Genomic DNA, 11,766 nt, shown 5'->3' with positions numbered 1-11,766 from the left:
ACTTTGGTTCATGTTCCTCTGCATCCGGCGTGTGCGGTGTGGGAGGCAAGGGTCGTAGAGCTTAGATTTGCTAACTTTGGTTCATGTTCCTCTGAAGGAGGATGTTACACACAAGTCAAAAAGGGCAATAAAGAAATATCCAAATGACATCAAGAGCAGCAAATACAAATGTAAAGAAGTCAGGATAAAAGCAAGTGGCAAAAGAAAACAGAAAAATGATAGAACTAATAAATCCAGAGTTGGTCGTTTGGGAAAAAAAAAAAATCTGTCAGATAATCTGAGAAAAAAGGGAAAAATCTCACCTTACAATATAAAAATACATGTATAGAAATTTTCTAGGGAGAGAATGGAAATTATTATGAAAATGTATTCTGTTCAACTCTGAGGAAGTGAATTGGAAAACTTGGATTATGTGCATAAATTTCTAGAAAAATGTAAAGAACAGAGATTATAATAGATGAGAAAGAGACTCTAATTAGACCAATGATCATAAAAGAAGTTGAGAGAGTTGCTAAGGAGCTCTGCACACACACACACACACACACACACACACACACACACACGCAAGAAAACAGTCAGCTCCAGTGGTTTTACAGCTGAAGCTCACTCAACTTACAAAGTACAGGTGGGAAGGGCTCCAGGGCTATTTCTATCTTTGCAATACACAGAGTGTGGTGCATGAACCAGCAGCATCAGCATCACCTAGGAGGTTGTGAGAGTGGCAGCATTTCAGGTCCCGCCTCTGACCTGCTGAATCTGCATTCGTTCATCTCCCCAGGTGAGTGTAAGCACGTTCAAGTTTGGAGGGGGGCTTCTTGGAGTTACTCCACTGGTTTGAGAGTGATGGAGAAAGTCCCTCCATGGCCAGGACTGAGTATCCCAGAGTCTTAAGTCAAGGTGTGGGCAGGCCTGAATTCCCATCTGGAAGCCCTGGGGGAAAATGTGCTTCCAAGCTCACTCTTGATGTTGCTAGAATGTGACCTTTGAGGTTGGGGGACTGAGGTCCCAGGCTCCTTCCTGGTCTGACTGGGATTGCTCTCCTGGGGGCCTCCCATATTCCTTGCTGGGTGGCCCCTTCGACTGTCTTTTTATCAAGTTGGCCTAAGTATAAAAACCCAACTTGCACTCCCCCAAAATAAAAGGATGCTACAATCCCATCTTATCCAAGAATTACTTTTGTAAAAAAACAAAGCTAGACTTCCTTGGTGGTCCAGTGGCTAAGATTCCATGTTCCCAACGCAGGGGACATGGGTTCTGTCCCCAGTCTGGGAAGATCGCACATGCTGCAGAGCAACTGAGCCCCTGAGCCACGACTGCGGCAGCCCTTGCGCTCTAGGGCCCATGAGCCGGAACTACTGCAGCCTGGATGCCACAGAGCCCGTGCGCCATCACTGCACAAGAAGCCACTGTAATGAGAAGCCCGTGCACCGCAATGGAAAGTGGCCCTTGCTCGCCGCAACTAGAGAAAACCTGTGCAAAGCAACAAAGACCCAGAGCATCCAAAAATAATAGCTTTAAAAAAAAAAGAAAAAAAATGTTTTAGTAAAATGGCTTTAATTATACCTTGAGAGAACGCTTTACCATGACTAAAGGTGGTTAACGCTAGGAATAAACGCATGGCTCACTGTTTTAAAATCTATCAACAGAAGAAAAAGAGCATGGTTATCCCTAAAAGACATTAACGTGGCATTAGATAACTATTTAACACCTAGCCCCAGTGAGACACTTATCAAAACAGGAATCCTCAAGGTATCATCCACATATAAAAAGCCTAAAGGTATGTGCATATCAGATGTGTCTGTACTTGGGCAGAAAACCAAGACAGCCCACTCAGGTTCTTGGTCCTACTGGGCACACACCTTTTCCCAACTGTATTCAATTAAACACTTGTTAGGTTTGCGGTGAAAGAGTTTGCTGATATAACCAGGTGCTAAATTAGCTGTCTTTTTCTCAGATAACTTTTGGATTTTGCACTTTGCCAAAACAGAGGAACTAGTTAGAAATTAACTTATCAGGAAGTATTTTAAGGCTGTCTTCATACAAATTTTGTATAATGTAAAAGGAAGACACATGTTAAGTGGAAAGACATTCCGTTGCTGAACAGGAAAACGTTATTTGTGTAGGTGTCAATTACTCTGCAATTAACTTATACATAAAATTCAACCCCCATAAAATCTCTAGGTAATGCCAATAAAATGATTGGAACACTAAAATTACTTGGGAAAAGCAATGTTCAAGGACAGGAACATTCTGAAAAAAAGAGAGTAAAAGGGAAATTAGCTCTATGAGAAATTAAATGCTATTATAAAAGCTCAATCATCACCACAGCTTGCTACTATCTCAGGAAGAGTCAGATTAGTGCAACAAATCAGAGAGGCCAGAAGCAGACTTAAATATAAAGGGCAATTCTGAATATAATAAACATCAGGGAAAATTGGTTGATGACGCTCCAACCAATAGTGCTGGAACTACTGACTGGCCAGAGGATGAGCAGAGAAAAATAAAGCTGGGTTCCTATCTTATTCTTACCACCCAAATAAATTTCAAATGCAGTAACTATGTATAGTTTATGGATGAAATATAGAATTATTAGAAAAAAAGGAATGATTTAAAAAATATTTCTAAATGGAGAAGGCATTATACAAAACCCAGGAAACACTTCATCTTTCATCAGACAAAATTTAGAGGGTTTTTTTTTTACATGGAGGGAAAAGCTCATAAATTAAAAAAGTAGATACCAAACTGGGAAATCATTGAAACATGTAGTAAAATGTCAATTTACCTAATATATAAAAATTCTTATGAGTCAATAAATGACCAACAGACCAAAGGGAAACAATATGAATATACAAATAATTCTTTGGTCAAGGAATATCAACAGGCAGTTCAGGGAAAAATACATACAAATGACTTATGAACAAAGATACTTAATCTCACTCATGATTAATGAAACCCAAATTAAGACAACAAAACCACTTTTCGAACATAGTATAGCAAGATTTAGAAGATTATGATGTACTGTGTTGATGAGGGTGTAGGGAAAAAGACACTCATATCTTCTTGAATTGGAGGTATTATGTCACTGGAGGGTGATTTGTAATACAATCAAAATTAAAAATACATCCCTTGACTCAATAAAATAATATGTATAAAGCTATTTATATGGAAATAAAAGATGGTAACTTAAATAAGCATTAGATCAAAAAAATCCGTAACTAATATTTTATTTGACAAGCTATATAAATGTGCTTGGCGCTTTACAGAAAAGCAGAATTTGGATCATTTGCAGGAAACGCACACATCAGAAGAGATGATAATTGTTTTCTGGACCTGAATAAATGTGTGTGTCAGTCACTGAAGAGAACAAAAGACACAAAAGATAATAAGCAATTAGGTATCAGAGATTAAACAAATTAATCATGCAATCTTAGCATCAGGAGGAAAAAAGGGATCTGCTTAGAAATAATTAAGATATAAACATAAGAGCTGGAAAGATTATTTTAAGTGCTTGCAGGTGGTAAAGAAAACCACTACCAGCTTGTAATTATGATGGAAACTGAATAGATACATGCAGTTTTTAAATGTTCATCATAATTCTTTCACATGTGAATACATAAAAATATTTTATCTTCAGATGGCAAAAAATAATTTGGAACATAGGTAAGAAACCAGGTCACTAAAAACCATAGCAAGAGAGAAAGGGGTGTCTTTAGAAACCAAACGCTCTGTTTTCAGTGGTGGAGTGTCTGATGTGGCAAGTGGACACCTTTGTTCTTCGTTCACGGTACCGGGGCGGCCTGTGTATCCCAGATCTGTCTGGGGCAGGCGGTGGTTCCACTGAATGCTGCTAGGTACCATGTTCCAACCAGTTCCCAATTTATCTGGTTGGAGAGCCACACTGCTGAGAGAGCTGGCTTTTCCAACTGCTCTGTGAACCCGTGCGACTCGATGGGACAGGTTTGGGTCTGGATTCCTGAATTCCTGACAGTTCTCAGAGGACTATTTTCTACTCAGTGCTTCTGCCCACTTCCGTCTCAGAGGGGCTGTGAGAATTCCTGGTCCAGAGCAGGAATCAGCATCAGACGCAGGTTAGCTTTAGGCGGGGAGCCAGAAACTCAAGGTTCCAGTAACTCCTTATAATAATCTTTATACTAGACACTTTATGCTCAATGAAGCTCCAATACTTTGGCCACCTGATGCGAACAACTGACTCACTGGAAGACCCTGATGCGGGGAAAGACTGAGGGCAGGAGAAGCGGGCGGCAGAGGATGAAATGGTTGGAAGGCATCACCGACACAATGGACATGAATTTGAGCAAACTCCAGGAGACAGTGGAGGACAGAGGAGCCTGGCATGCTGCAGCCCATGGGGTCGCAGAGTTGGACACGACTTAGCAACTGAACGACAGCAACATATGGGAAGATTCCTAGGGAAATGAAATGACATCTTAAAGGGCCTTGCCAGGCTTAATGCTGTTTAAATAAAATCCTATGATGTGGGCTTTGGTCTATGTATTCTGTATTCAATATCATGAATGTGATTAAAAAAAAATACAACCCTAAGACTTACTATCAATGCCTCATAAAACAGCTGGTATACAGTTTGGAGTTGTTCCTTAGTGCAGAAATTTGTGGCATCAGATTATTTTTTCTTTTTGTTTTGTTTTTATATTTTACAGACGTGCATTGCCATCTGTAGTCATCTTACTGCTGGCAAATTCTTGCCATTCCAAGGAAATAAGCTTTCCTGAATCTGCTGCTGCTGCTGCTAAGTCATTTCAGTCGTGTCCGACTCTGTGACCCCATAGACAGGAGCCCACCAGGCTCCTCCATCCCTGAGATTCTCCAGGCAAGAATCTGACAGAAAAAACAGAGCTCATGGTTCTGAGGGCTGAATCACACTACTGTCTGGGATTCTGCAACCTGTAAGTGAACCAGAACTCAGGGTCAGGGGTTGCGTTTTCTGCCTTGCAACTGAAAGGACCAGAATGCTGTGGTTTAGAAACAGGCCGTACCTATTATCCAAAGGCGGAAAAAATTAGGCAGAAAAAGAACTGACTGGTCGTTTCTAATAGAATGGAATTGGTTTAAGAAATCAACATAATTTTACCATTTCCCCCTATAAAAAAATGCACTCTCACAGCTCCAGGCCTTGTGTTTATGATCATCCTGACATTCCACCCAGTGCTTGCCAAACTCCATGCACATGGGAATCATGTTTTTTGTCATATACATGTAAAACCTAATTATTATTTACTTATTCTCATTAAATTCACCTGATTTCTTATTTAAACAAATGCAGTGATAAAACTTTATAACCCTACTGAGTACTTATACAGCCAGTCAAGGCTCTAAACAGAAGCCTGCTCTTTATTAAAGGGTGAATAGCATGGGTGAGAGAGCTGTTAAAGGCATGCCAGAACCAAATAGAGACTGTCTCTTTAACAAGATTAGAAGGACTGAAAAAGAGATGAAAAGGAAATAACTTTATATTATGCCACGTGATGATATACCCACTTTCTTCCCACAGTGATCTGGTGAGCGCCTATGAAGGCCAACATGTAACACTGCTCCAGGAGCCGCAGGCTACAATGCAAACGGCCTCCTTTGTAGTTGTGCAGTGCACAGCCTGACCAACCGTGCATGTTCCTCACTTTAAAAATCAGTGACAGAGCCTACCAGGCGTTAGAGAGGCAAGGAGTAGCTCAGTCAGTAGTGTTCCAGAGAACAAGAATCTTATTACATGAAGCCAGCAATTTGGGGCCTCATGGACTGTAGCCCACCAGGCTTTGTCCATGGAATTCTCCAGGCAAAAATACTGGAGTGGGTTGCCATTCCTTTTTTCCAGGGATCGAACCCAGGTCTCCTGCATTGCAGGCAGATTCTTTACCATCTGAGCCACCAGGGAAGCCCCAGTTGGTCATGAAGTTCCCTTTAATACTAAAGACACAGACACCATATCTTCACAACAAGGGGCATGCTTTATTTTAAAATAAATGCGCATACTTCATTTTAAAGCAGCATTTCTCCCCCGATATCCTTCCAAATTAAGCTTGCAACTGATTTTAAAAAACTGAATAATAATTTGGCATCTTCCTCCAACTGAAGCTCCTTCTATAAAGATGCATTTTCATGGGAGGCCTTGAGTCTGACCCCACACTATGGATTTCTAATTTGTTTGTTCCAAGTGTGTTTTTCCAGTTGCCAGTAAGCAGACTAGTTTTCCTCAAGTATCGGGTAAAAACTCAGTCCCCATGAGCTTTCCTGTGCAATGGTCAGAGGAGCCCAATCTTTGGCAAGCTCACTGCCGTAGCCTTTCAGTTTGGGATTTCACCACCGAAGGCTTCATTGTTTTTCATAAACTTGTTTCTGGGTATTCATTGTTCTTTTCTTTTGGTAACCTCACTTTGAAGGGTTTGCCAAGGGGGCCATTATTAAGCTCTCTTATTTAGTGATTGAGTGATTCTCCATTTTGCTACACGTTAGAATCACCTGGGGGAAGTTTCACATCTCTGGCCATCTGTATCTTACCCCTAAAGTATCTGATTTAATTGGTCAGGGGTGCCGCCTGGAAATCGGGCGTTTTAAAAGCTCCCCAGGTGATGTAAAAATGCATTTGAGATAGAGGTGAGCGCTTTTGACTTTGTTGTACGCATGAATTACGGGGAATCCGGCTAAAACGTAGGCGCCGATTCAGCGGGTCTGGGGAAGGGCCTGGGCTTTGCGTTTCTAACAGTCTTCCAGGTGGTACTCCTACCGCTGGTGAGGACCACACTTTTCAAGGCACCAGATCACACAGATCTCCTTCCAAATGTCCTCTAGTCAAACCAGGACTAAGGAGCTCTTCCCATCCTGTACCTGCACAGCCTCAAGTAACACGCGATTTACAGCGAGAAACGGCATCTTTGTGTATGCACTGTTGTTTGTTTCTGAATGTCTGATAGCGAGTCTCCTGAGTCATACAAGAAAGATTATCCAGAAAAGCAAAACCCCGGAATCAGAATTCAGAGTGATGAACTTAGGCTCACAAGAACTAGGCTGCAATTGCTGATGTGGGGACCTACTAAGAACCCCAGAGTTGGTATGAAGATTATTTTAAGCCAAGGATATTTGGGATTTGACAGATGCAGAAAGAAATCTTCTGGGAACTTCCCATATCCGACTACAAATAGAATGAGACCATAAATCTTTTCTGGGAGCTTTTAAGTCCCAGGAAGGAGGCCAAGACCAAAGCTACCCAAAACCACCCTTTCCAGGGGGCGTTTTATGGCCTTGAAAAGGACAAAGACCGTTCACGTCGGCATGAACAAACATTATCACAAACTTTATCTCCTGTTTTTCCTTTAGAAGCCCATTTGCTCTTTCCAGAGGTCTCCCCAACCTTCTGTTTCTCTATGAAGACATGTGTAGAGGAAAAGTTTGTCCTCCTAGACACTAAGCCTCTGGAGTCTGATTAAATAATCTTCCCTTATATCTATTTCTTTCTCTGCCACCCCGTCCAGCTCCCGACCCCTATTCTCTTTTTCCCACTCACCTGAAAGAAAAAAAAGTCATCTAAATAAGCCTTCTGTCATATCTCATAAGTGGTTTTCTGTTCTTTTCATAAAGTTTGTGAGACGGAGACACGCATTTCTTTATAAGCATTTACACATTATGGAAATTAATCTGGAATTCCAATTATGGAATAAACTATGATGATGAGACTGATATAGCAAATGGTAAACACCAGGTAAGAACTTTCTGCCCAAGTACAAACAGAAAATTTCTGCAAATGGAATTTATGTTATATAGGTCAGGCCACCATAATACCTGGGTTATAGACTTCTGATGTGAACACTGAAATGTTCCCTATACATATTACTACATCAATCAGAAGAAGGAAAGTGTCATGTATAAAGCATGATTTTTAAAAAAATAAATGAACTTGGGACTTCTCTGGTGTTCCAGTGGCTAAGACTGCATTCCCAATGCAGGGGGCCCAGGTTTGATCCCTGGTCAGGGAACTAGTTCCCACACGCCACAGCTAAAGATCCCGTGTGCTGCCAAATAAATAAACATGAAAAACAAACAGCTCAAACTTTGGCCTTTACGACTGGATCTCACAGATCATCCAGCAAATAGTTTGCTAATTAAGGCAAGAATGAATATGAACTCCCATTGGACCAAAGGAGCGTCTAGAGGCTCATTGAAACTGGTTTCTTGGCAGCCAACCAAGACCACACACATGTGCTGATGGTCTCAAGCAGTGAGAAGCTGTAATAGCAATAGGAACCTGCCCATTTCACAGCGTAGGCCTTGTCTCCATCCACCCGGGCATTTTCGAGAATCTGAGAAGTCTCTGTCCCCCGCAGCCCTGAGAAGGCCCTGTCCCACCTAATATCTTCACTACTTTTCTTCTTTTAGCACCAGGAGTGCTTTCCTTTGTTCAAGCCAGCCCATGAGGAAAAGCCAGCCGCCGTGTCATCCTAGCAATACTCGCAGAAGGGAATTCTTTTTAAGTACTCCTGGCACACAGCACCCTCTCCATGGTATTGAAACCCATGTGTGAGGAACAAAGAGGACTGTTTAGTCTGTCTGTTCTGACAACGGGGCAATTCTGGCTTTTTTTCGAAGCTTTACAGCACGTAGCAGGCAAATCCTGGCAAGAATTCATGACGACAAGAGATTCCTGGGAGCTGGTAAATAACTGTGTTTGGGGGTGGAATATGTATAAGCAATCAAACACACGTTTCCATGATGCGCTGTTACAAATCAGGAGTTAGGGTTGGGGAGGACTAGAGAGGCTTGACTGGACGTTCACACATCATACCAAGTTGTGTCTAATACAATAATAGCAACCACTCTGTTACTGTTATTGCAGCTAAACTTCTGTCTGGTTTGCTCCATGTCAATGGCTCGCTCTGCCAAGTGTTTAAATCCATCATCTTGCAAGGAATTCTCTAAGTTAAGTCTTCATTTCAGACGTGGGGAAACTGAGGATCGAGGTTTAGACACCTGCTGGGCAGAGGCAGTGACGGTATCAGACCCCAGGGCTCCCGCCCCTGCCTCGCCCCTTCCTGTCTTGGGCATCAGCACAGTCAGTCAAAGTGAGTCACTTTAGAGACTCATCAGTAGGTCTGGAGGTGTCTCAGAGATCTCGCCCACTTCATATCTTAGGGGTGAAAAAGCAGAGACTTGGAGTGCTTACTCAAGCAGCCCGACCATCTGGGTAGGGCAAGGAGGGGGACCCACGGGCTCCCCATCACTCAGGGTCTTGTGGTCACTGAATTCGCATCCAGTTAATTTTGCAGCTGACCGCTGCATCCCTTCACTTTAGTGCTGTGCTTTCAAATGACCAGTATTATTACCTGCAGAAGTGGTAAAAACCCACTGAGCTTTCTCAGCCTACGTACACCTCTAAAGCCTGGAAGGCTACAGGGTTGTGTGTATAAATACCCTGTTGGGAGAGGAACCTGACAGTTTCAGGTAATCTTTTAATGTTTGAATGTGGATGGCGGGGCTGCAAGGCAGCTGAATCACAAAGGCAGAAGCAAGGAAGTGATTCGATCAGATCATCCGACAGTTGCAGACATCCATTTAGGCATCTCATTATTTCACTTAAATGCAGAAGAGTCAATAACACAATATTCCTTCCCTTCAACTTATTTACTTCTGGCCCGGAGCAAGAATACAGTGGTACGCTTTGAGCCCTGGAAGTGCTAAGCACTATGTTCACATGTTTCTTCACTTCCTTAATCCCCCAGCTATGTCACCAGCAATGTTCTGTTATTAATCCCTATTTTACAGATGAGAAAACTGAGGCTTAAGAAATAAAGCATTCTACCCAAGACAGGGCTTTGGACTTTACCGGAATCCAGGTGGTCCAAGTGCCAGGGGTCGGTGGCAGACGACATGGGTGACAGTGTGAGCGGGGAGGCCCCGCAGTTGGATTCCACCAGCTCGCCCTGGACGTGCACGTGAGCTGAGGCGTTGGTCTGCCTCAGGGCAGCCTTGAGAGGGGCGATTTGGTTGAACTGGACTCTGGAGAGGCAGCCGGTGAATCCCGGGGTGTTGTACTTGTGGATCTCTTGGTCGATCTTCCCTGTTTCTAAAAGAGAAAGAAAGAGAAAGTAAAGATCGTGTACGCTCACTAGATCAGAGCTGTATTATACTCTCGTCTTTGAACATTTGTGTCCAAATTTTACTCTTGGCTTTCAGTTTAAGATACTATGTTCTTTCAGATGAAACTTTAATGACTTGATAAGGCTTTAGGGCTGGAGACTTCATGTTAAAAGGACCTTCTCTGTCACTGGAGAACGTGGTAAGAAGGCTAAGACTATACTTGCTAAAATAAAATACATTCCTAATTACCTTGGAAGTAGCTGGAGCTACTTGAGATGTTGCTGAAACTAATAACACTCACTTGGCTCTGACTGACTTTTCACCTCTTTTCTGATGCTTAAGTGACTCTCATATATCCTTCTCAGACCTCCTGGTAAATTAAGGTTTCCTTTTGTGCCTCTTATTTTCTTCTTTAAAATTCTTAAAAAAAAAAAAAAAAGATTCCTATAGCCTATAATTCCGGAGAAGGGAATGGTAACCCACTCTAGCGTTCCTGCCTGGAGAATCCCATGGACAGAGTTTGGCGAGCTACAGTCCCTGGGGTTGCGAAGAGTCGGCTGGACACGACTGAGTGACTAATACACACACACAGCCTATAATCAGGATTTTCTCTCTTTAGAATCCAGTCCTCTGTGAATTCTGAGGCTTCCAGAATCCCAGCTAGCATGGGAAGGGTGTTTTGGGAGTCAGGAAAGTTTCCTAATTCAATCACAAACATACAAATGCATTTAAGAATCATCACCTCCCCTAAACCTGTAAGTTCAGCCTCTTCTCCTACACTAACATTCAAATCAGGGGTGAGTCTGGGTGGGGGCATTTCCAAAGTACTGTTTGAATTAATATAAACACACACTGGGACTTCCCTGGTGGTTCAGTGGCTAAGACTCTGCACCTCAATGCAGGGGGCTTCAATTCAACCCCTGGTCAGGGAACTAGATCCCACATGCCACAACTAAAACCTGGTGTAGCCAAATGAAACAAATAAAAATAAATTACATGGGCTTCCCTGGCGGCTCAGATGGTAAAGAATCTGCCTGTAATGCAGGAGACACAGGTTTGATACCTGGGTCAGAGAGATCCCCTAGAGACGGGAATAGCAACCCACTCCAGTATTGCCTGGAGAATTCCACGGACAGAGGAGCCTGGCTGCCTACAGTCCATGGGGGCATAAAGAGTAGGACACGACTGAGCGACTAAGCACTCACATACACACATATCACACCAGTTAAGCAAAAGCAGGTGTCTTCTTGACCATGTCCTTGGATTCTAGAACTTACCAAGCAGAATGAGGGTTGAAGGAGTCCTAGACCCTCCTACTTCATGGTTCTTATCAGTGTGGTTCCTGGACCAGCACCATTAACATCACCTGGGAAGGTGTTAGAGCACTCAGTATGCCAGCAAATTTGGGAAACTCAGCAGTGGCCACAGGACTGGAAAAGGTCAGTTTTCATTCCAATCCCAAAGAAAGGCAATGCAAAAGAATGCTCAAACTACTGCACAACTGCACTCATCTCACACGCTAGTAAAGTAATGCTCAAAATTCTCCAAGTCAGGCTTCAACAATATGTGAACTGTGAACTTCCTGATGTTCAAGCTGGTTTTAGAAAAGGCAGAGGAACCAGAGATCAAATTGCCAACATCCACTGGATCATGGAAAAAGCAAGA

At 42.7% G+C, this 11,766-nt stretch overlaps 1 protein-coding gene across 1 annotated transcript in view; it reads right to left on the bottom strand.

Moving 5' to 3' along the window:
• The window catches only part of CNTNAP2 (contactin associated protein 2), a 1,413,967-nt gene that overhangs the window by 28,611 nt on the left and 1,373,590 nt on the right, over nt 1-11,766 (bottom strand). The window contains exon 20 of the mRNA XM_040259921.1: nt 9,848-10,087. Coding sequence (XP_040115855.1) covers nt 9,848-10,087 — 240 coding nt within the window. The remainder of the gene's footprint in view (nt 1-9,847; nt 10,088-11,766) is intronic.

This window comes from Oryx dammah, unplaced genomic scaffold, assembly GCF_014754425.2.
Source record: "Oryx dammah isolate SB20612 unplaced genomic scaffold, SCBI_Odam_1.1 HiC_scaffold_18, whole genome shotgun sequence".
In the NCBI taxonomy this organism is placed as follows: domain Eukaryota; kingdom Metazoa; phylum Chordata; class Mammalia; order Artiodactyla; family Bovidae; genus Oryx; species Oryx dammah.
Note: the sequence above shows the minus strand (reverse complement) of the source record. Positions and strands in the feature narration are given on the sequence as shown.